We start from the raw sequence: 25,948 nt of genomic DNA, 5'->3' as shown, positions 1-25,948 counted from the left end.
TAGGTAGAGGGAGAAGTAGTCAAGAGCCTTTTGTTTTGTTTTAAACAGGAGAAATACTAACATGCTTTACACACTTGTGGGAGTGATCCAGAAGAGAGGGAAAAACTGAAGTCATCAACTGAAGTGAGGATACAGTGGGACTGTGTCCCCTGGAACCTGCCTTTTATTGGGCACAGTCGCCTTTGCGTCTTTAACCTCTTCACAAGAAACACTCTGTGCCTCCCTGGCCGGAAGAACCTTGCTTTGTTTTGAGGGCAATACTTCTCTAATCACTTGCTCAGTCTCTGGAAGCAAGAGTCCTCGGGTAGGGTGAATGCTGGATACATTTTCTGTGAATTCTGCTGAAACTTCAAGACCCATGCCGCCCAAACCAGCAGCCACTAGCCACATGTGGCAGTTAAGCCTCTGAAATGTAGTTCGTCTGAACTGACATGTATTTTAAGTGTAAAAGGGTGTGCATTTAAGTGTAAAATGCACACCAAATTTTCAGGACTTGATATAAAAAGAATGTAAAATATCTAAATAGTTTTGAGATATCTGGTTAAGGAAATATATTATTAAAATTAGTTTCACCTGTTTGTTTACTTTCTTGTGTGGCTACTAGAAAATTTTAAATTACACACACAGCTCATATTATATTTCTATTGGCTAGAGCTATTCTAGATCTTTTCACTCTCCTATAAACCTCTTCCCTCTTTCAGCTCATTTTCTTGATGCCTTTTCTCTACACTTACATAAAATCTTAACAACAAGGCCAAAAAGGCACTAGGTGAGCTGGTTCTGCCTATCTTTCCAGCTTCATCCTTAATCACCTTCCTTTTTAATCAGTGAGTTCTAGACACACCATCCTCTCAAACCAGCCAATCCTTTTCCCTTCTCAGGATTTTGTTCTATTTCCTCTGCTCAGAGCACTTGTCTTCTGACTCGGAAAATGGCTTGAAGAATCACCTTCTTAGAAAAGCATTTATTTCCTGTCTAAAACAGTGCCAACTACCTACCCCACCTTTCTTCCCATCATCCTGTTCATTTCCTAAAATGCATTTTCTAATGCCACACTTCCAAAATTCTCTTGCTAACTCATTAAAGAACAAACAAACATATGTACCATTTATCTTCTCCTTCAGCTCCATTAGAGTAGGGGTCTTGTCTGTCTTTGTTTACACCCAGGGTCTAAAACAAGGGTGGATGCCTAAATAGATGCTAAATGAGCGCAAGCAATAAAGATTGATTATATATATGATAATATAGGGATATTTAATTTTTTAGTCAAATTTAGAACATATGTGGCTGGGTAGTATTAGAATCTATGCTTAAGTGTTACTGTAAATTATAGAAATTAAAAATAAACGATTAAAGCTAATCTAAGTAATTATGGCTAAAACAACTTGCTTTTTCACCATGTCTGTCTTTTCCTTTAGTTTCCAACATTTGACTCTCCCCTAGTTCTCTGTGGACTCCTTGTGGACTCCTTTCCATGGCCTTATATTTTGGTCTTAATGATATTCTTCCCTAGGGTCCCTTCTATTTTCCCTCTTGTAAGAAATCACAATTAGACCCTTGGACTAAACAATTCAGTTTACAAACTTTAAGAGGTTTTGTTATTTGACTAGTATTGTGATTTGGTTTTTTTTAACTCTGATTTTAAGGCCATTAGATGGGGCCTGGGTTCTCTAAGACACCATCTGGCCATTCCTTTGTAATATTTTATACCTGGTTTCTTGTGGACATTTGATTGCTGGACCTGAGCTTTTTTGACTGGAAATGCCATTTGTATATATGGAGTGCACTACCTTCAAAGTTGAATTACTGCAAGAGGGAAGAGATATGGGATCGTATGTATATGTATAACTGATTCACTTTGTTATAAAGCAGAAACTAACACACCATTGTAAAGCAGTTATACCCCAATAAAGATGTTAAAAAAATAGAAAAATAAAAATAAAAGCTGAATTACCAGGTTAGAATTCTCTACTAAATTCCTAGTCTCATATTTCCAACTTCCTAATAAATGTTTCTACGTAGATTGTCCAAAAGCACCTCAGATAAAGAACAATCCAATGTAAATTCATCATTTTCCTGTAAAGCTTTTCTTTTCCCTCTATTCCAGCTAACTCCCAAACCCCAGCACTGGTGTCACTTGCAAATATAACCAATCTCCAAATCCTGTTGATTTTCTCTTCCACGTACATGTCCAGTGTTTCCTCCTTGTCTTCATCTCCCACTATTCGAGTTGTAATATGCATCATCTCTCCTCTAGAAAACTGCAGTTATTGTCTAACCTACATAACCCATGTTTAGAGTAACAGCCACCTCAGATCCTCCGCATTCCAGCTACAAGGAACTAACCAAAAGCCTGATGATGCTTCTTACTGTGTTTCCACAGTGGGCCACCACAGACAGGCTGAAATTCCAATGCCTTAGCGTGTCATTCAAATTGTATCATATTCTCCCCTTGTCTACTGTGTAGCCTCGCTTCCCACCTTCTCTTCAACAGACACCATGGTTCATCTTCATCAAACTACTTGCCGTCCTACAAATATGCCATGCTTTCTTCCTTTGGTTAGCACAGGTCAAGTTGCCATTGTAATATGAAGTCATTTTGCCTAAATGTCTATTTTTGAATGAGTCTCATTGTCTGGTAAGTAGGGAGATACCATTATCAGACATTAGAACGTGTGTGTGTGTGTGTGTGTGTGTGTGTGTGTGTGTGTGTGTGTGTGTGTAGCATTAATCTATTTTCCTTTTTCATTCAATTTCAGAGGCTGGCTCTTAATTTTTTTTTTTTTGCGGTACGCGGGCCTTTCACTGCTGTGGCCTCTCCCGTTGCGGAGCACAGGCTCCGGACGCGCAGGCTCAGCGGCCATGGCTCACGGGCCCAGCCGCTCCGCGGCATGTGGGATCTTCCCGGACCGGGGCACGAACCAGCGTCCCCTGCATCGGCAGGCGGACTCTCAACCACTGCGCCACCAGGGAAGCCCGACATCTCTACTTTAATATCTCATAGTTATCTCAAACTCAACTTATTCTGAATGGAATTTATCACTTTATTCAATCCTGTTGTGTCTTCTACATTTTGTATCACTGCAGGTGTCACCCAATCGAGAAATGGGGGGGGGTCATTTTAGATTCTTCTTTTTCCCTTTGTACCTTATGTTTAATCAGTCAACAAAACTAAAACTTATCCTTTTTCCACTGCTTGTCTGAGTCACTGCTGTAGTTATCCATTACTCTCACACACACTCTAGTTGCTCTTATCAAATTTGTCCTTTCTAATGCATTTCTGTCTATTTAATACTTTTTCAAGTATAAATCCAAGCTTATCATTTCCCTCCTTAAAAGCTCTTCGGGGGGGACTTCCCTGGTGGTGCCGTGGTTAAGAGTCCGCCTGCCAATGCAGGGGACACGGGTTCTAGTCGTGGTCTGGGAAGATCCCACATGCCATGGAGCAACTAAGCCCGTGTGCCCCAACTACTGAGCCCGCGCTCTAGGGCCCACAAGCCACAACTACTGAAGCCCACATGCCTAGAGTCCATGCTCACAACAAGAGAAGCCACTGCAATGAGAAGCCTGCGCACCAAAACGAAGAGTAGCCCCCACTCACTGCAACTAGAGAAAGGCTGCGCGCAGCAACGAAGACCCAACACAGCCAAAAATAAATAAATTTATTAAAAAAAAAAAAAAAGCTCTTCAGTGGTCTCCCCGTCTGCGAGGTACAGTTCAACACTTTAGTCATCGTCTTTGATGATTTGACTCTATCATCTGGTCTCTTCCTACTTGTCCAACTTTCACTCTTAACCTATTCCTCCCTGTTATTATGTTTTAATGATACATATTTATTTTAGCTACTGGAATATACTACGATCTTTTTCACATTTCTGTTTTTGCATGAGCTAATCTTTCTATTCCAAATGTCTGCCCACCTTGCAATCTGCCTGGTAAACTATGATTAATCCCCTGCTCAGAGATCACATTCTTCGTAAAACTTTATTCCTTATTTCCCAATAGAAGGCTCATTATCTTTTCTGTGCTACTTTTCTCATACTTCTGTTAATACATGTATCACACTGCAGTACTGATTTGTCACCTGTTTGTTTCCTCCCTTAAAATAAAAACTCTTCGTGATGAAGCACCTTATTACTTTTTGATACGCCAAAGTTTAATATATTCATTGGCACACTGTGGACACTCAATTAATGTATGTAAGCTAAGCTTAACATTCTTAGAACCACAAAAACTTAATTTGTATTATTAGATAACAATTGATGAAACCTCTTGAGAGACAAGGCAGAAAATGAACAAATAAGAAACAGCAGCATATTTAAAAGAGAGCTACACACATTCACTGGCATGAGTCATATTGCTGAGCAAGGCTTTCTGAAGTTCTTTTCTACATATGAAGAAAGGATGAATGTGAATTCACAACAGATCCTTGGGACATTTTCCTTAGTATGGAAAAGCAGCCTGTTTGCTTTGAAAAGCAATAGAACAGGTGATCCAAGCAATGAGAAGAAATAAGAAGGGGGAATGAAAGGGAAGAAAGAACAGCAGAGACTTTCAGGGCAGAAAGGAACTTTAATGAGAGGAGCAGTCAATGAAGGGACTGAATTGGATGACTTCTGATTCCTACTTTGCTCAGGTAGCTAGCTCAGGTAGAAGAACTCAGACTGAAATGTACTCTTTACGTGTAGAGGCATAAATTATTTAAAATTCTCCTGAGAATTATATAATATCATGCTCCACGCCTGTGTAGCTTGTACTCTAAAGACAGTCGCAAATCTTTTTTTTATGGTCTCTTACAAAAGCTCCATTAGGAAGAGGTGACAGCTCTTCAGAGTACCTGGAAAATAAATTCTTCCTTGTAATAATATCATATTTAATTAGGGAAAAGCTTTCCAATTGGAGCCTACAAAAATGTGTGAAGAATTTTCTGAAATACTGAACAGAAAAATTCAACTTGTTTTGTATTTTCTCTTGCACAAAATCTGTGGACTTCGTAGCAGCCTTGTTACACAGATATATCATCAGGGCTCACATCAGGTAAGAGCACCGGGAAAATTCTCACATTTCTAAGGTTTTTTTGTTTTGTTTTGTTTTGCGGTACACGGGCCTCTCACTGTTGTGGACTCTCCCGTTTCCGAGCACAGGCTCTGGACACGCGGGCCCAGTGGCCATGGCTCATGGGCCCAGCCGCTTCGCGGCATGTGGGATCTTCCCGGACCGGGGCACGAACCTGCATCCCCTGCATCGGCAGGCGGACTCCCAACCACCGCGCCACCAGGGAAGCCCCTCTAAGGTTTTTAAAAAGCACTCTCAGCTTCCTCTGTAACAGTTGTATGATCATCTTCACTTTTGTGACACTGAAAAAAAAATTAACTTCTTATAAATCACATTATGATTCCTAAAATCATACATGTAGTAAGTAGTTTTTTAAAAATATAAGCAATACTGATGTTTATAGAATAAAACGTTAAAGTGCCATCTGTCCTCTTTCTGTTCCATCTCTACCTCAACCCACTCTCTTACTTGCTATTGAACCACTTGTAACTTTTGGTACACTCCCAGACTTTTTTTTTTTTTTTTTTTTGGTACGCGGGCCTCTCACTGTGTGGCCTCTCCCGTTGCGGAGCACAGGCTCCGGATGCGCAAGCTCAGCGGCCATGGCTCACGGGCCCAGCCGCTCCGCGGCATGTGGGATCTTCCCGGACCGGGGCACGAACCCGCGTCCCCTGCATCGGCAGGCGGACTCTCAACCACTGCGCCACCAGGGAAGCCCTGTTGTCTTGTTTTTAGCTAGTAGGCGCCAGATCTTTAACTTGACTTTATGACTCCAAATCCACGATGTTTCCCAGCCCTGGAAGACGGGCGGGGTTTGGAACTCCAGCCACCTCAAGATTTTTATAGGAAAGGTCCCCCATTCTCTGGGGAGTTTTTTTTTTCTCCCAGACTTTTATAATAAAATATTTATGGTCTTCTGCAACATGAACAGATGCTGGCACCCCAAAAGTCACCTTGTCGTGACATTCCCAATTATTACCCATTCCTTCCCTTGAAAGTAATGCCGTTTTGACTTTTAGGTAATCAATCCTGTCTTTTCTTTCTAATTTTACCAACAGCTTCCATCCCTCCCTAAACATTATAGTGTAGCTTTAGTTTTGCCTGATGTCAAACTTCCTATGAATGGAATAAAAAAGTATGCGTTCTTTTGAATTTGCCTTTCAATATTCAACATTATATATATGAGACTGATCTATGCTGTTAAGTGTAGTTATTGCTCATTTTAATTTCTATGTAGAATTTTTTTCTCAATATATTCACCTCTCACTGAATGCATTTCCACTTTGGGACCATTATGAATAATACTGATATATATGTTTATTTTTTTCCCTGGAAGTATATCTTGCTACATGTGTACACACATTTCTGTTGGGTGTATAACAAGGACTGAAATTACTGATAGGGTATGCACAGCTTAACCTTCAGTAAATAATGCCCCAAAGATTTTCAAAGTTGTTGCAGTAATTTATATGCCAATTAGGAGTGTGTGAGAAATTTCTTTTATCCATAGTCATTACCATCACTTAGAACTGTACTTTGAAATTTAGTCATTCTGTTAGGTACTTAACATCTCATTGTAGTTTTATTTTAATGTTATTTTTGAAATGGCTGGATTTACGTCTGATGCTTTGCTATTTTCTGTATGTCTCATGTCTTTTATGTTCTTCCTTGTTTTTTTTAAAATTAAATACTTTCTGTGTATTATCTTAACTTCTTTGTTAATTTTATTTTGCTATAATTTTGGGAATTTTCTTAGTCACTGGTCAGGGATTACAATATGCATTTTAACTTATCACAATCTGCTTCAGATGAATGCTAATTTAATTCCAGTAAAATACAGAAACTTTGTTCACATGTAGCTGTATTTCCTTCCCCTTCCTCTGTGCCTTTGTAATCTTTGTGTATGTCTTTATTTCACCTTCATTTTTGAAGGATAGTTTTAAAGGATATAGAATTCATGCTTGACTGTTTTTTTCCTCCAGCACTTGAACATGCCATCCTCCTACCTTTAGGCCTCCATTGTTTCTGATGAGTCAGCTGTTATTGTGGTGACACTGCACATGAAGTCATTTTTCTCCTGCTGCTTTCGAGATTTTCTTTTATCCATTTGGCTCTGAGGCATCTAGGAGTGAGTCGTTTTGTGTTTACTCTAACTGGAGATTACTGAGCTTCTTAGATGGATATAATTTTTCTTCAAATTTGGGAAATTTTGGGCCATTACTTCTTCAAGTTTTTTTCTTGTCCCCCCACCTTCTGGTATTCTCATTATGCATGTGTTGGTGCACTAGACGGTGTCCCCCAAATCTCAGAGGCTCTGCCCATTTTTGTTTTCTGTTCTTCAGACTGGATGATCTATATTGGTCTATCATGTTTGCTGATTTTGCTTTCTGTCAGCTCAGATTTGCTCTTGAGCTCCTCTAGTGGGTTTTTCGTTTCAGTAACTGCATTTTTAAATTCCAGAATTTCCATTTGGTGCTTTTAAATAATTTCACTCTCTTTTATTGATACTTATTTATTAAAAGATTAACAGCTTCGTTGAGGCATAATTGATATACAAAGAACTGCCTATATTTCATGTGTACTATTTGATATATACAAACATAGTGATACCATTGCCACAATCAAGGTAATAGACATTGACTCTCTTATTTGATGAGTCATTGCATCATCCATTAATTCTTTAAACATGTTTGCCTTTAATTCTTTGAAGTCTTTCTTTGTGAAGTCCGACATTTGTTCTCCTGTCCCCTCAAAAAAACTATCTATTGATGACTTTTTTTTTCAAGTGTACGGGACACTATTGCCTGTCCTTTGCATGTCAAATGTTGTTGTTGAAAAATGAATATTTTAGATAACATATTTTAGTGACTGGATTCTGATTGCCTCAGCTTCCCTCTGGAGTGGTTGTTATTGCTTTCCTTTGTGACCTGCCTGTACTAATTCTAGTGGAGTCTGTGTCCCCTGCAGTGTGTTGGCCTCTGATATGTCTGCTTACTTTTTTCTAGTTTTTAATTATTGTTTTTATTTTTAACCCTGGTCTCCTAGGGTTCTCCTCTGGGTCAGAATAAGTGGTCAGCCAATGACTGCTTAGAGGTCATGCTTAAACACCTTGTTATGGGCTGAACTGTGTTTCCTCTCAAGTTCATGTTAAAGTCCTAACCCCAGCGCCTCAGAATGTGACTGTATTTGGAGATAGGGTCTTTAAAGCAGTAATGATATCATAATGAAGTCATAATGAAGTCATCAGGGTGGGCCACAATCCAATATGATTGATGTCCTTATAAGAAGAGGGGATTAGGACACAGACACACACAGAGGGAAGACCATGTGATGACACAGAGAGAAGAAAGTCATCCAAGAGGCAAGGAAAGAGGCCTCTGAAGAAACCAACACTTGCCAACACCTTGATCTTAGAATTATTCCAGCTTCCAGAATTGTGAGAAAATAACTTTGTTGTTTAAACCATCCAGTCTGTGGTAGTTTGTTATGGCAGCCCCAGCAAAGTAATATACATCTTAAGCTAGTCAGACTACCACACTTTGTCAGTGAATCAGTATAGCTTAAGGAAGGTATTCAAAGTTCAGGCCATTTGTAAATCTGTCACAGCTTTTATTTTGTGTTTGCGAGGCCTCTTATTCAGCCAGGAGTGAGAGCTTCCTGGGGCCCTCTCCAGTCTCCTTAGTGCATGCCCACTCTCACCCAAATTTTAATATTCCAGGCCACAAGGGATAAATAGGATACTATCAAGGCCCACTTTGGCTATCTTTTTCTCAGAATCTCCCTGTTAAGTTTCTGGCTGGTTGCCAATTTCTTGCCTCAACAAATATTGTAATCTTAGTTAGGCTAGGTGTTATATTGGCTTTTCCAGATTGTCTGCAATGGAGATCACTATTGTTTTAATACCCCTGGTCATAAAACTTTCTTTGCTCTGCTCCAAATAAAATAAGCCCTCTCCAGCAGTGGTCCTCACAGTCTGACTCACCCAGGTAAACTTCTGCAAAAAGGAACCTGGGGCTGAGGAGGTAAGCTGGAAGGAACTAGAGCCGCTCCAAGCTAAAATGTCACAGACACCCACTGTTCTTACCCAAGATTCAGTAACTTTTCTTAAACAAACACTTCTCAATTTGTTATATGCTTTGGTAAATTTCCAGAATCTTTAAAAGGTCGTTTATTGACAATTTTGTTCAGTTGTTTTTTTGTTTTTTTTTTTTTTTTGCGGTACGCGGGCCTCTCACTGTTGTGGCCTCTCCCGTTGCGGAGCACAGGCTCCGGACGCGCAGGCTCAGCGGCCATGGCTCAGGGGCCCAGCCGCTCCGCGGCATGTGGGATCTTCCCGGACCGGGGCACGAACCCGTGTCCCCTGCATCGGCAGGTGGACTCTCAACCACTGCGCCACCAGGGAAGCCCTGTCCACTTTTATAATTTCTTTTTAGGGAAATCTGCCATGTCCTCACCCAGCCATTCTGGAAGCCCCACCATTCCCTTTTCTTAGAAAATCCTTTTTCATGTAGTCTCATAGTTACTTATGCACTTCAGTTAGTCTCTGCTCAGAGGGTCCTCCCTTACCATCCTATGTAAAATAATCTTTGCCTTACCTCCTTCCTGTGTTTGGTTTTACTCTATAACACTTGTCCACTTCCTGAAATTATTATATATTTGTTTGTTTATTGTCTTTCTCTCCCATGGGAGTGCAGGCTGCTTGATGGTTGGGATGTTGTTTTGTTAATCACTGCAACCTGAGTGCCTATTACACTGCCTAGTAAATAAGAGGCCCTCCATAAGTATTTGTGAAAGAATGAATGAGTGTTAGATAGGTTGAGAGGAAACGTCTCATCAACTTTTGTGGGATTGTGAATTAATACAGCATTTTGGGATGTTATTAAACTTGCAATTACACTTCTAGGAAGCAACCACCTACAGACATACTAGCCTTGTATGCAAAGATGTATGTAGTGGGATGTTCACTGCATCATTGTTTATAACTTAAACTGGAAAGAAGTTAAATATGCAGCAGCAACAAAGGAAATGTTAAAATAAATACTAAGGAAAACCATGATGCTATTAAAAGGCATTGTTTACATATGCTTACAATGGAAAGATGTTTATGATAGCTGAGGAAAAAAAGCATGTAACGAAGTAAGATGATCACACAATTAGTAAGAAAGAAAAGTGTGTGTATGTGTGTGCATGCCTTTTTGTATAGATTTTGATATGTGAGCATGATGGGGACTATATTAAGAGAATAACATTTTACTCTACAATTTTTTTACATTTTAATATTCAGTTTCACATGTTACTTTTGTAATTTTATAAACAAAAAAGAAAAAATTTAAAAAGTAAATATTATCACAAATTCTATTTTTATTAGTTCCAACCATATTGTATCAGAACACTTCATCTCCTCCTAGAGTGTGCTTACTAGAAATCTACATCTCTAGATTTGCCAGAGGGTTACATCAAAACTTACCAAACCAACACAGCCGAAGATCGTGTATGTGAAAGCAATACACAATTCCAAGGGGTAGAGGCCCAGTAAAACACGTGAAATTTCTCTCCCAAGTTTCTGAAACCAGAAAACAGGGAGACATCTTGCATTATCATCTTTTGTAAAAATTAGAACAATTTTTTTATTGAAGTATAATTTACAATGTTGTGTTAGTTCCAGGTATACAGCACAGTGTTTCAGTTATATATGCATATATGTGTGTGTGTGTATATATATATATATATTCTTTTTCAGATTCTTTTCCCTTATAGGTTACTACAGAATATTAAGTACAGTTACCCATGCTACACAGTAGGTCCTTGTTGGTTATCTACTTTATATTTAGTAGTGTGTATACATCAATCCCAAACTCCTAATTTATCCTTCACCCCCTCCCTTTCCCCTTTGGTACCATAAGTTTGTTTTCTCTGTCTGTGAGTTTATTTCTGTTTTGTAAATAAGTTCATTTGTATCTATTGAGATGATCGTATAGTTTTTACTCTTTAATTTGTTAATATAATGTATCACAGATTGATTTGTGGATAATGAAAAATCCTTGTATCCCTGGGATAAATCCCACTCGATCATGGTGTATGATCCTTTTAATGTATTGTTGGATTCAGTTTGCTAGTATTTTGTTCAGGAGTTTTGTGTTTATGTTCATCAGTAATATTGGCCTGTAATTTTCTTTTTTCGTGTGGTATCTTTATCTGGTTTTGGTATCAGGGTGATCACGGCCTCAAACAGTGAGTTTGGAAGTGTTCCTTCCTCGGCAATTTTTTGGAATAGTTCCAGAGGATTAGGTGTTAACTCTTCTCCAAATGTTTCGCAGAATTCACCTGTGAAGCCATATGGTCTTGGACTTTTGTTTATTGTAAGTTTTCAAATCACAGATTAATTTCAGTATTTGTAATTGGTCTGTTCATACTTTCTATTTCTTCTTGGTTCAATCTTGGGAGATTGTACCTTTCTAAGAATTTGCCCATTTCTTCTTGGTTGTCCATTTTATTGGCATTTAGTTGCCTGTAGTAGTCTCTTATGGGCCTTTGTATGTCTGTGGTGTCAGTTTTAACTTCTCCAATTTTCTAATTTTACTGATTTGGGCCCTCTCCTCTTTTTTATTGTGCCTGGCTAAAGGTTTATCAATTTTGTTTATCTTTTCAAAGAACCAGCTTTTCATTTCATTGATCTTTTCTATTGTTTTCTTAGTCTCTATTTCATTTATTTCTGCTCTAATGTTTATGATTTCTTTCCTTCTACTAACTTTGGGTTTTGTTTGTTCTTCTTTCTCTAGTTGCTTTAGGCATAAGGTTAGTTGTTTGAGATTTTTGTTTCCTAAGTTTGTTTCACTATAAACTTTCCTCTTAGGCCTGCTTTTGCTGCGTCCTATAGGTTTTTTGTATCGTCATGTTTTTGTTTTCATTTGTCTCTAGGATTTTTTTTTTATTTCCTCTCATTTCTTCAGTGATCTGTTGGTTTAGTAGCATATTGTTTAGCCTCCATGTTTGTGTTTTTTGCAGTTTTTTTCTTGTAGTTTATTTCTAATCTCATAGCCTTGAGATTAGAGAAGACGGTTGATATGATTTCAATTTTCTTAAGTTCACCGAGGCCTGCTTTGTGGCCCAGCATGTGATCTCTCCTGGAAAATGTTCCACGTGCACTTGAAAAGAATGTGTATTCTACTACTTTTGGATGGAATGCTCTATAAATATCAGTTAAGTCTGTCTGGCCTAATGTGTCATTTAATGTTAATGTGTCTGGCCTGTTTCCTTATTGGTTTTCTGTCTGGGTGATCTGTCCATTGATGTAAGTGGGGTGTTAAAGTCCCCCACTATTATTGTGCTACTGTCAATTTTTCCTTTTATGTCTGTTAACATTTGCCTTATACATACTGAGGTGCTCCTATGTTGGCTGCATGTATTATATATTTACAATTGTTGTATCTTCTTCTTGGATTGATCCCTGGATCATTACGTAGTGTCCTTCTTTGTTCCTTGTAACTGTCTTTAGTATAAGTCTATTTTGTCTGATATAAGTATTGCTACTCCAGCTTTCTTTTGAGTTCCATTTGCATGGAATCCCTTTTTTCCATACCCTCACTTTCAGTCTGTATGTGCCTCTAGATCTGAAGTGGGTCTCTTGTAGACAACATATATACAGGTCTTGTTTTTGTATCCATTCAGCCAGTCTATTTCTTTTGGTTGGACCATTTAATCTGCTTACATTTAAGGTACTTATTGATATGTTTGTTCTTATTGCCATTTTGTTAATTGTTTTGGATTTGTTTTTTGTAGGTTTTTTTTTGTTTTGTTTCCTCTTTTGTTCTCTTCTTTAGCATTATGTTTGGATTCCTTTTTCTTTTTTGTGTGTATATGTATTATACATTTTTGGTATAGCAGTCTATGTACATATCCATGATTGTTTTAAATTGCTCACCTCTTAATTTCCAGTGCATTTAAAATATACTCTATTTGTACTTTCTTTATCTCACAACTACTACTTCATACTTGTGTGTGGATGATTTCCTACTTTTACTGTATGTTTGCCTTTACCAGTGAGCTTTCCCATTTTGTAATTTTCTTGTTTCTAGTTGTGCCCTTTTCTTTTCTGCCTAGACAAATTCCTTTAGCCTTTGTTGTAAAACACGTTTGGTGGTGCTGAATTCTTTTAGCTTCTGCTTGTGTGTAAAGCTTTTGATTTATCCATCAGATCTGAACAAGAGCCTTGCTGGGTAGGATATTCCTGGTTGTAGGTTTTTCCCTTTCATCACTTTAAATACATCATGCCACTCCCTCCTGTCCTGCTGAGCTTCTTCTGAAAGATCAGCTGATAGCTTTACGGGAATTCCCTTGTATGTTATTTGCTGCTTTTCCCCTGTTGCTTTTAATATTTTCTCTTATCTTTACTCTTTGTCAATTGATTACTATGTGTCTTGGCATGTTCCTCCCTGGGACTCTCTGCGCTTCCTGGACTTGGGTGACTGCTTCCCTTCCCACTTTAGGGAAGTTTTCAGCTATTATCTCTTCCAATATTTTCTCTGGCCCTTTCTCTTTCTCTTTTCCTTCTGGGACCCCTATAATGCAAATGTTGGTGCATTTGATGTTGTCCCAGAGGTCTCTTAAACTGTCATTTCTTTTCATTCTTTTTTCTTTTTTCCTTTCTATGGCAGTGATTTCCACCAACCACTCTGTTTCCCAGCTCACTGAACCATTCTTTTGCCTCATTTATTCTGCTTTTGATTCCTTCTAGTATGTTTTTCATTTCAGTTATTATATTCTTCAACTCTGTTTGGTTGTTCCTTATATTTTCTTTGTTAAAAACTTCTTGTAACTTTTCCCTCTGTACACACTTTCCCTGAGTTCTTGGATCATACTTACAATCATTATTCTGAACTACTTCTTGTGTGACTGACTGCTTATCTCCACTTCACTTAGTTGTTCTTCTGGGGTTTTATCTTGTTTCTTCCTCTGGAACACACTCCTTTGCTGTCTCATTTTGTTTAAATTTCTATTTGTATTTTTATGTACATGGTAGGTTAGCTACATTTATCGACCTTGGAGAAGTGGCCCTCTGTAGGGGATGTCCTATGTATCCCAGCAGTACATTCCCCTCTCATCATCCAAGGGCCAGGGGCCAGCTGGTCCCAGCGTAGTTTCTGATCTGTGTTGTGGAGTCATTTCTGCAGGCTGCAGAATCATAGTTTTCTTGCTTCTGGTGTCTGCCACCTAGTGTGTTAATAAGCTGGTTTAGAGGCTTGTACAGGCTTCCTGGCAGGAGGGGCCAGTGCCTGCCCACTGGGGGGGTGGAGCTGGCTCTTGGCCCTCTGGTGGGCAGGACTGTGTCAAAGGGCATGTCTAGACGTGGCTATAGGCTCAGGATGTCTTTAGGCAGCCTGTCTGCAGGTGGGTGGGGCTGTGGCCCCCGCCTAGTTAGTTGTTTGGCCTGAAGCATGCCAACACTGGAGCCTACAGGCTGTTCAGTGGGGCCAGGCCTTGGCGCTAATGACCAAAGCAAGATGTTGCCTAGAGGAGTGCTCATGCAGATGAATACTCCCTGATATGTCTGCCACCCGCTTTTATGACCCCAGAGTGAGCCACAGACACTCCCTGCTTACCGAAGAGACCCTCTACGACCAGCAGGTAGGTCTGGCCCAGGCTCCTATGAAGTCACGGCTTTTGACCTGGGTCCTGGCGCATGCAAGGCCTTGTGTGTGCCCTCCAAGAGTGGAGTCTCTGTTTTCCTTAGTCCTGTGGAGCTCTTGCAATCAGGCCCCACTGGCCTTGGAAGCCAAATGCTCTGGGGGCTCCTCCTCCTGATGCCAGACCCCGAGGCTGGGGAGCCTGATGTGGGGCTTAGAGCTCTCACTGCTGTGGGAGAACTTCTGTGACATATTTATTCTCCAGTCTGTGGGCCACCCACCTGGGTGGTATGGGATTTGACTATATCACGAGTGTGCCCCTCCTGCTGTCTCGTTGTGGTTTCTTCTTTATGTCTTTTGATGCAGAATATCTTCTTTGGTAGGTTCCACTCTTTTTTATCGATGGGTGTTCAGCAGTTAGTTGTGGTTTTGGTGTGCTTGTGAGAAGAGGTGAGCTCACGTTTTCTATTCTGCCATCCTATCTCCTCCAAGTTTAAGACTTTAAGATACCTAAAAGATCTTGGAAACTGTCTTTAAGATGTGTAGTTATGGAGAAGCAGCAGAAGAAGCCTCTCTGAAGAAGCAGAGAGGAAGCACATGGAGATTGGCCCTCTGCCCAGATTGTGGAAAAGCCCAGAGGGCACACTGCCCTCACTTGCATTGTTATCTTTAGTAAGTGCAGATATGGTCATGGAAGGAGCTCCTAATGTGAGAGTCAAGGAAAAGGGAAACAGAAGAATAAATAAGCCTCTTTCACTGTTTGACTTCCGCAGGCATTCCTATGCCTGTGCCTTCTGCCGCGCTTTCCTAGCTTTCATTCCCCCAATTCATTATCTACAGCTTTCATTCTTGACCTTCATCACTCAGAGGTCTTGTCTCAGTTCTTGCAATGCTTCATCCTCATTCTCTTTGCTAGAGTCTCTGGCACAGCTCACTATCCAAACTCTTCAGTCAACAAGATTTAACTATTCTGTCTCCAATGATAAGAGGGCTACCAGGAGATTTTATCAAGCGATTCTCATCATTAAAACAGCCATTATTAATTACAAACCTACTTAAATTTACGTGTGTAAAAATCTCACACAGAAACTGCTATAGTATCAGATGGAAGAATGAATAAATTCAAAAAGAGAAACATTTCACTCGGAAGTATAAGGTGATTGTGATTCCTGGGATAAATAAAGCAGATCCCTTTTGCTGCTGTTGGAAAGGTACTTTCAACTACATATGAGGATGATGACTTGGTACTAAGCCTGAAAATAAATGTAGTTTCTGTGCTGGCTGTGGAGAGACAAGAATGATATTCTGACCTAGAAAGAATAACATCATAATTCTCTCTCCTTCAATTCCTTCATCTTCCCCCCTTTTTCTGTTTGGGTTTATTTAATGTCTTTTATATGCAAGAAATTATTAGGTGGTAGAGATTAGATGGTAAGAATGAAATGACAAAAAGTTCCTGATTTCTCAGTTTATATTCAATAGAAAATATAGAAAGATAATATAAGGTAACATATGATAAGGTTAAAGATGTCCAAATGGATAAGAACTTGATCAACAATTATACGGGATAGGACACTCACCTAAAGCCATTCATATCTAGGAAGGCTTTGTAAAGAGGTAGGACCTTTGAAATAAAGACTAAGAAAAATGAAGGACGAAAGCAATATTCTAGGCAGCTTTAGTTTACTTGTTTCTTTGTAACCTATTTTGTTTCAGAAAGAATTTAATAACATAAATTAAGAGTGTGGGGCTTCCCTGGTGGCGCAGTGGGTTGAGAGTCTGCCTGCCGATGCAGGGGACGCAGGTTCGTGCCCTGGTCTGGGAGAATCCCACATGCCGCGGAGCGGCTGGGCCCGTGAGCCATGGCTGCTGAACCTGTGCTCCGCAACGGGAGAGGCCACAACAGTGAGAGGCCCGCGTACCGCAAAAAAAAAAAACGGTAAAAAGAGTGTGACAAAATACTTAATGGAGACATTAAAAAAACCAATAATAAGGCTAAATTATATATCACATGACCTACAGTTTGATAATGTGAGCAAAAAACTGAATGCAAGAATGAACATAACATTTTTTGAGAAAATGATAAAGCAAGTTTAATTCAGGTAAAGTGTTCATTCATGATGATATTAACAGGAAGATAAAGAAAAGACTGTAGGGAGTTTGAAATGGCAAAGTAAAGAATTCTCATTTAATTTTACTGACAGAAACATAATCATAGCATTTTAGCTGGGAAGTACTTGTGACCTCTTAGTTGGCAAGACTGTAAAAAGTAATTTTGCCCACACTCCGTAATTTACGTGTGTTAGTGTTATTCTCAGACAAACTCTTCCCCTGAAAGTGGCAAGTTGTGTGCCAGAGACGTTCAAATAGGAAAAGAACAGAAAGAGTGACTGAGTTCTCAACACATAACTTAAGCCTCTTAAATCCAGCTTAAGTCAGTAAGTGTCCTTTTTTGGGAAGTCAGTTTGGGCTGTATTTCTTGTCACAACCAAAAGATCCCTAATTAATAAAAATTTAAGTAAATGATAAACAGTACTTGGCAATTGGGAAGACAGTGAAAAGATAAGGGTGAGGATTACATCAAGGTTTTGGGCCTAGGACACTGAAATAAGGAGTCTTGCAGTACAGTACTTTTGAGGAGGTAAACATTTTCCACTGTATATACTTTGAGTTTGAGATGATGATGACAGAAGCATATGCAAGTAGAAAAGTCATTAGAACATTAGAACAACAGGCTTGGAGTTTGGGAGAGACAGAGCAGTTAACTAATAGATATGTGATAGCATCTTCTCCGTTACACATAAAGAAACTAAAGAACGGGGAAGTTAAGAAACTTGTCCAAGGGGTCACACAGTTAGTGAATATGAAAGGTAGTATCTGAACAAAGGCAGTCTAGCTCTGGATTTATTGTATGAGAAGTATTTTTCAGAGGCATGAACTTTTGGGGAATAGCTGAACTTACCTGAGAACACTGATAACTTGATGAGTTTGTGGATTTCGCCAAGCCACTTGTTTATGTTAGAAAGCTGGCATATGAAAAATCTTGTAAAATATTGGTTGCCTTAGAAAATGTAGGTATATAATTCTATAAGGCCTCTAGGAAAAGACAGTATATAAAGTCATTTTGTGTAACTGACCACAGCAAACGAAGCTGAAACTTGTGTTTGGGAGATTGTGAAATTGATCGTTAGTACTGAGCTCATGTCAGACAAATACAGTGTACAATGGTTTGTAATACTGTTTGCAAAGGTAAGTCTTGGCAATTGTGCCATACTATCTTAAACTAAGATGATAAGCTTATGAGTAAGAGTGGTAAGCTAAAATAACCTGAAACAATTCTATACTTACTAATTCCACCTCTCCCTGTCTCTGCCCCTGAAATAGGAATTGAAGATACGTAGATTGGATTTCCAGGGCAAATGAAAAATTTTCTTACAATTTACAGGGAAAATCTGATGCATGCTTATTTAAATCAATACATCATTCATGACAGACAATCTATTTGGAGGTACTACTGCATCTTCTCTCATCATCTTATTGTCTTCTAGGCTTTTGTTCTCCATGTTTGGATTCCTTCATCTAATGGCCCCCTTTATAATATACTGCAGGTATGGAGAGAGGGTCTATAGCGGAGGAGAAGGAAGTTTATCCCTCATCTAGAATGAGCCTTCTACTCAGAATTAGTTTGAGTTAAAATTTCAAATTGTTATTTGTTTTATTCTGTTGTTCAGTAACAAAGAGGAGCTCCACTCCAATCCGTTCTCAATTTAAATGGAAGATTTTTATAATTATTGCTGAAGTCTTCTGCAGCACTAATATTCTGTTATTCGGAATTTAAAGTCAACACAACTGAAATAAACCTACTGTAATATCAGTAAAGATATTCACATTTACTGGAGAACGTTACTATCTTAAAAAGAAATATAGTTATTTTTCTGGTACAAAGTATGTGATTGGATGTTTAATTAAATGGAAGCAAGGCAGATTCATACACATTTGGCATTTGAGGACTTAAAGCAAAATTCATGTGAGACACAAAAATACGCTATATATGAAAATATCTATGTTAAACCAGAAATGAGTAGCTGTATACAATTCCAACTACTATATGCACCAACAGCAGAATTCTTTTGTTGATTTTGGGGAATGGTTTTAACGTCTAGGATTATACTTTTCTTTCATTAAGAGAATCATCCTAATGTGTGTATACATATATGTATATATACACATGTATGTATATATATATCCTACTATATATATATCTTATCACTGAAGTCTTCAAATTTTTTACTTTATTTTAATTGGGCATGTCAAGATTTCAAACATCCTATTAATATTTACAAAAAAATATGTTAGAGTTATTTTTGAATTAAAACTTTCAATCAAGAGCTTACTACTAAATCAAAGAATTTCATGGGGGCCAAAAAAAGCCTTATTTTACCTCCTCAGGCTTCAAAATCTCTGAAAAGAATAATTTTGAAATTAAGATGTTCCTATAGAATTGGTCACTGACCACTTGTCCGTAATTCCTATATGACACAGACTCAAAAGAAGACAACTCCATTACTGTTAGAACCACTGCAATAACTGCAACAATTATGCCTAAGATGTTCATGATCATAGTACATGTAAGCTGAAAAGAAGATATAGGGTTATGATACTCAGAATAAACAACTTGGTTAAACAGTTTGTACTGCTGAAGAAAAAATCTAGTTAAAACTTTGATCTAGTTTCTGAAGCTTTAGAAGTGTTGGTATATTTGCCATCAGAGTAAAACCTTTTTCTGTTTTATAAGAAACCCAGTTAATCTGGAGGAAACATTGAAATATCATCACACCAATAAGCGTCACTCTTCCATTTGGGCTCAAAAGTATTATATTTTACAATCTTCTGAGTCAGTTGGAAGAAACGCTTATAATAGATGATTTGAACAAAAGGAGTTCCACTGTAAAAAGAAAAAAAAGATGAAAAATGACTGCTTGTAGGAACAGGCCAAACAGGATTCAATGAAGTTTAATCCTGGGTTTTCATTCTCTAGGGAAATCCATCAATAGCTTTGGATATTAGTTTTTTATCTGTACAATTATGAGAGCAGACTAATTAATTTCTAAGGTATCTTTTAGCTCTAAGATTCCTTCCCAATATCTTTCCACCTGTACTACAGATGGATCTTTATTCTGAACAGATTTTCTATTTTGCTGCAAGGTTCAATTGTGTTCCCAAACTGGAGTTAGGAAAATGAAGTTTTACAGCAGAATCATGTCTATATATAAAGGCATTAGGTCCTATTAAATTTTTTTCTAACAGTAAAATTCACGCAATGTTAAAAGAAAGTAGAACACCAAACCAAAAAAAAACTCCACACTTAAACTTAGAAACCTTTATATAATATGATTGTAACTAATACAGCATGTTTGTCTACATTCAATTATATGCTCCTAGATTTTCAATTCATTTATTTTACAGGTAGGGTAGATTCCTTCACTGTTTAATGCCCACTGTCTTTTCTCTAAAACCTACTTAGCTTTGTGACAAGCGATTTCTAGGGTACCGTAAACATTTTAACTTACCAGGTGTGGAGACGGATGCCTTGCTACTCTTATTATGGAGACTCCTGAAATGATAAACTGGATATAAAAACATATATTTATAAATACTCATTGACAATGCTCATCAACTTAAAAAACATTTTTAATAACTTGCTCTTCTAAGTCAATTATTTTTAGAATATTAAGAGTAAAAAAATATAAAGAAGTTTCAGTGGAAGAGGTGATGACAAGTTTATATCATATAGTAATGAAGACAACAGTATGGTCACTAATAACAGAAACATATAGGGGACAGTGGGCATAATTCAGACAGTGGGTTGTGGAATATGCCAAAGACGACTTGAGCAGTCCTGAATCAGGGACTAAGTTTGCTTGTATCTGCGCATGCTTTCTGAACTCATTCGATTCTTACTTCTAATGCTATAATTCCTATTGAGATGCTATCACTGATTATAATTACTGTGTATGAAACCAGATGTAAAAAAGTAGTCCATGAATCTATTCCGGATGGCGTTTGTACAAAATACATCTCTTAACTGAGACTGTAGCCATTATTAGCCTAACAGCTGCTACTCATGTTTTTGCGTTCGTTTTGTTCAAAAGAGGTTCCATTATTTCATACCAGGCTACTTTGTCTATTTCCCAGAAGTGTAAAGCTATGTCATATTGTTTGAATGTGGGCTGCACAATCCCTGTGAAATATTCCTTTTGTCTTATCTGTTTCAGTGGTTTTGACAAAGATCTAAGTCAAAGGCTAATTTGTGGAAAAACAGCATTCATACTCTACACCACATACGGGAAGGCCACACTTGACGCTTACGAATTACTCAAGGATAACAAGTCTACACACTCAGCACTTCATTCTGGAGCAAAATTGAGATTTCTAAGAAGGTACACAGTGAAGGTAAGAACTAGTTCAGAATACAAAGTGAAAATACCTTGTGAATTTTAAACTAGTGCTAACTAGATTACCAAACCACGTGCTTTACAAAATGCCTTTCAAAGTTTGTGACCTAAATGAGAAGGTTTGCATTGGATTATATTTAATTGAAATTTCAGACAACTTAATCTAGAAGCTAACCATGCTATTTTTATAACATGAATGATTAAAAACATTGAAGGACAGGAATCATTTATCTGGATTTTATCTGCAAATTGACTATTTTTCTCCTATTAGTTTACAAGGCAATGCTTTGACACCTATAAGCCAATGTACAAAGGCAGTGGCTCTCCTAGAGGCCACTGCTTCCTTTAGAGCCCTCTCAAAGGGCGGCCATCTTACCTCCTACTGCCCTTCCATCACCGGTTCTCAGCAAGGGTAAGTGGTGTCCTCGCCCCTTACTGTTACTTCCAACCATTCTTTCTCCTCCAGCTTTGAATCAGATGTCACCAGATTCTATCACCCACTATCCCTTCTGGTTGAAGTCATCTACTGACCCCTTGGTCACTCTTCTATTTCTAGGTGATTTTAATTCTTTTCTAACCTTTTCTCTCACACCTCTTAATCCTTGGTAATTTCAGAGTATACTTATATGATCTTATAACCTGGGCTTGTAGTTCTTTGAATTTCTCTCCTCTAATCCTTTTACTCTATCTTATCTCAGTCACTCACTCCCATGTTCATTCTCTTGTACTTATTTCTGTGAATAGGTGCAACACTTTTCAAATCTCAATTTTAATGATCTCACTCTGTCCACCACCTCCCATCTTTCTAGCTCACAACCTGCAGTACTGCAACTCTAACAATCCTTTGACCCCCTCTGGAGCTATAATCTGAGCCCCTTACTTCTGTTATATTCTTTCCTTCACCAGCTTCAATCCCATGGTCAGCTATTAAAAATGCTCATTTTTATACACTCTCAACTCCTTTGCACCTTTCTTGTTTGATCACAGTTGTATGGTTAAACCAAAATCTTGATTAAATGCAGTTGTCCTTCTTACTACATGACTGTGTCCATCAGCTGAACATGGCCTGAGAAAGATGTACATAACCATCTTGACCCATCTCACTAGACAATCATGTTCTAAAAGCTTAAGTGAGTCCTTAATGCTGCATGAAAGTCTTACTACTTTTCCACAATCCATATACTCTCTCTCGCTTTTCCTAGATGACTATTTCCTATTCTCTTCTCTCTCCTCAAACAACCAATCCATTCTCCATTCACACTCTCAGATCATGATCTTGCTTCCTAAATTACTGAGATATTTGAGGTCATCAGAAGAAAAGTTCCACAAGCTCCCAACACCCGACTACCTACCTATAAAATCTGTCCTTTCTCTCTGGTCCTCTACCTTCCCTCCTGTTACCTGCCTGGCCACTATTTACATTAAAGGTGGATAATTTTTTGTTGGGGGCTGTCTTGTGCATTAGAGGATGTTTAGCTGCATCCTTGGCCTCTGCTTACTGGATGTACACCTACAGCTATGAAAACCAAAAATGTCATCACCAAATGTCCTCTGAGGGGAAAAATCACCTCTAGTTGAGAACCACTGCTAGAGATCAACTGTCCATACTCCTAGCTATTTGCGTATTAAAACGCTTCATTTCTTGCCTACCCAAGTCCATGATTCTAATAATCCCTCCCTCCCCCCATTTATCTCATATATCATCAATTTTATCTCTTCTGGTTCAGTCCCTTCAGCAAAAGACATGAAACAACCTACTGAAACAAACAAGCAAACCCTGCCCTGACCCAAGTTTCCCTCAACTACTACCTCATTCCTCTATACCACATTACACCAAAGCCCTTAAAGGAGTTTTATTTGCTGACTAATTCCTCTCCTCTCATTATTTTTTATTTTTTAATTTTATTTCATTTTTTAAGTTTTTGGCCTCCCCCATGGCATGTGGGATCTTAGTTCCCTGAACAGGGATCGAACCCACACCTCATGCATTGGAAGGCAGAGGCTTAACCACTGGACCGCTGGGTCTCTCTCATTATTTTTTAAGCCAATTCCAATCAGGCTTTTGCCCCACCTTCCGATGATACTATTTGTCATGCTTACTACTGGCCTCCATATTGCTAAACCCAATGGTCGATTCTCAGCCCTTGTCTTATTTGACAACATAACACGATCTAATATAGTTGATCTTTCTCTATTTCTTTGTTCACTTGGCTTTCAGGATGTCATACTCTGCAGACTTTCCTACTACCTTATGGCTGTAAGAAACCACAGAAGAGTGCAGTGATGACAAATTTAGAAAATTTGTGAGTATAGACTCACAATTGTGTGAGGAACCTAAGGTAATTGTGTGAGGAACCTAAGGTAAAGACCCTAAATACGAAAATTAACCATGCTAATGGAGATTATGCTTAAGATTCTGTCTTTCACACATCTAAGGACAATCCAACCTATGGTTGTCATTGTGTGTTCACTCCTATATCTACATCTCTTGTAATAGTACTGGTAAATTAAAGGTGCTTAAAAAATACTTGTTGAAAAAAGAAATCTGATTTTGAATAAATTACCAACATGGGATTTACTTAGCTCTCCTGAAAATTTTGTTTAGAAACTGTTCCCTATGTTCCACTAGTGGCACGAATATTATTTACTGAATGATTAAATAATATAAATATATTCTACTTACAATAATTCCCCATAAAGAACATCCTGTTTTGTAAGTTATAGCTTCATATGTCCCAAAGACTCCTTTAACTTGTCCTATATACAAAATCAATAGGAGATACCACATGAAAACACTAAAGATGGCAATCATAATCTGGATAGCCTATGAGAAGAGAATGCTATTAGTATCGAAACCATGTAAGTGATAACATAATGCCAAAAAGTGCTGACTATGAGAAACATTCAACATTTTTTTTTACAAAAGATGAAAGTAAAATAGAAATGCACTTAACTATGAAATTTCTGGATGGGTTAGTCCATAAAGAGGGCCCTTACCAGGAAGTACTGAGGTTTACCAAATGGGAATCAGTCATAGTTGGAGAATCAGACTGTTCAATAGTAATTCTGGTGAATCCTCCCATAGAAACGTTGACAATCTGACTCTACTACTGGCTATCCTCCCACCTAACAAGTAATGACGTGACAGGAGAATACTGAGGTTACTTCTTTTCCTTCAAGGCACATTTGGTATGGACCTTTTTTCACAAGCATGCTGAGGTGAGGTAGAGTCAACACAGAGATACAAAGAATACCCAAAGTAGACTTACTCGCACAAGGTCTTCCTATTGATAGGGGAGAATTATTACTCAACTTTAATTTGTAAAAAGACAATTATAGTCCCAGTAAATATGTACCAGTAAATTTCTGAATTTATATGTAAACTGTTTTTCAACTATGAATCACATTTTTAATTACTCTTTAAAAATTTCAGAGGATACATTATCTTCACTTTCATAAACTTTAATAGGAAGCTATTTAATGTTTTAACTTTAATGGTTCCAGTTCTTTGTAAAGCAAGTAATCTATGAAACACATAAATGCAATTGGCTCATATTAAAGGTATGTTTTAGAGAAATTTTTTTCATAGAAAACCCACTTTTTGGGAGTAACAAACTTATGCATTTAGATTCAGATTTTAAGGTTTCCTCTGAATCAAATTTGGAAGAATGAAATTATTTTCAAAGGTTCTTTGGACCTGACTGGGAGAAAATCCTTTACTAGATCTCAAAATCCTTGAGAGCCTGAAATTTAGTTGTTCCACTGTTGTCACCAGCCTCTAACATGGTGCCCAGCATAGAGCAGGCACCCAGTAAATACCTCTTGAACAAGCACGTCAGTACCAAGAACATTAATTCCACATGACTTTCTGTTAACTATAAAAGGAGCGAGTGGGCTTGAGAAATAGTGTCTACTTTTATATGGACTGCAGCTTTTCTATATAAAACTAAGAAATACCTAAGTAGCCAAATCTTGTAAAGGGCTCTTACAAGAAAGCAAGGCTGCTAGTATCTGGAGAAGGACAAAATGACTTTTCCCACTTAAAAAGTATTCTTAACCTAGAGCCAATGAATGGGTTCTAGGAGGTCATATGCTTCCCTTTCCACACACATAAATGAGTGCAAAGGATTATGATATGTATATGAGTCTGGGGAAAAGATGCAAAGCTTTCTTCCTATGCCCAAGGAAGTCTGTGACTTGAAAGAGGTTAAGAATCTGCTGAACACGTCAGGTAGGAGACTTAGATAACTGGTCTACACAGTAGCCAAATTCAAAGGAGAAGTTCACGTCCAGTGGGAAAAATTTTTTTCCCCCTCAGAAGTGATCTCTGAAATTCCTTGGTGTTTATTAAGAGAGCTAGATAAACTCTGTCTATACTTTAATAGAAAAGACAAATTAATAATAATAGTCCTACTGCATAGACATCAATATAGTAATTAAAAAGATCAGCGATACATCTCTCTCACACTTAAAAAAACCTTTTTTCTTTTATTACTTTTTTGATTTATCCATTACTCTGTGTATATTGATTTAGTCAGTACACATATCTAAGCACATATCTGTTTATAAAGGGCAATGAGATCACATTTGTAGAAGGTTATCAATATTTTTTTAAAAATCCAAAAACGTTTACCCTTTTGACTTAACCAAATCTGCTGCTCTCCAGATTCAAGAATATTCCTTATTAAATAGAAATAGTGCATCATCCTGCATTTAGTTAAAGTGAAGTCTTACCCCTAAAACAAGAGAATCTGCGGTAGAGACTTTTGAACAACACGCACATAGAGCCATACTACCAGCATTGCCTCTAGATGA

At 38.1% G+C, this 25,948-nt stretch overlaps 1 protein-coding gene across 1 annotated transcript; it reads right to left on the bottom strand.

Moving 5' to 3' along the window:
• Positions 1 to 7,063: 7,063 nt before the first annotated feature.
• On the bottom strand, positions 7,064 to 25,924 carry LOC309965506 (membrane-spanning 4-domains subfamily A member 13-like; the record flags this gene model as incomplete). The annotated part of the gene is made up of 6 exons (XM_082845020.1): positions 7,064 to 7,177; positions 10,523 to 10,618; positions 19,192 to 19,311; positions 20,249 to 20,305; positions 23,817 to 23,957; positions 25,868 to 25,924. 6 exons carry the CDS (start codon positions 25,922 to 25,924, stop codon positions 7,064 to 7,066), a joined length of 585 nt encoding a protein of 194 aa, XP_082701146.1.
• Between the last annotated feature and the right edge of the window lie 24 nt (positions 25,925 to 25,948).

Source organism: Leucopleurus acutus, assembly GCF_964270905.1.
Source record: "Leucopleurus acutus genome assembly, chromosome: 8".
NCBI lineage: Eukaryota > Metazoa > Chordata > Mammalia > Artiodactyla > Delphinidae > Leucopleurus > Leucopleurus acutus.
This window is presented reverse-complemented; position numbering and strand designations above follow the sequence as displayed.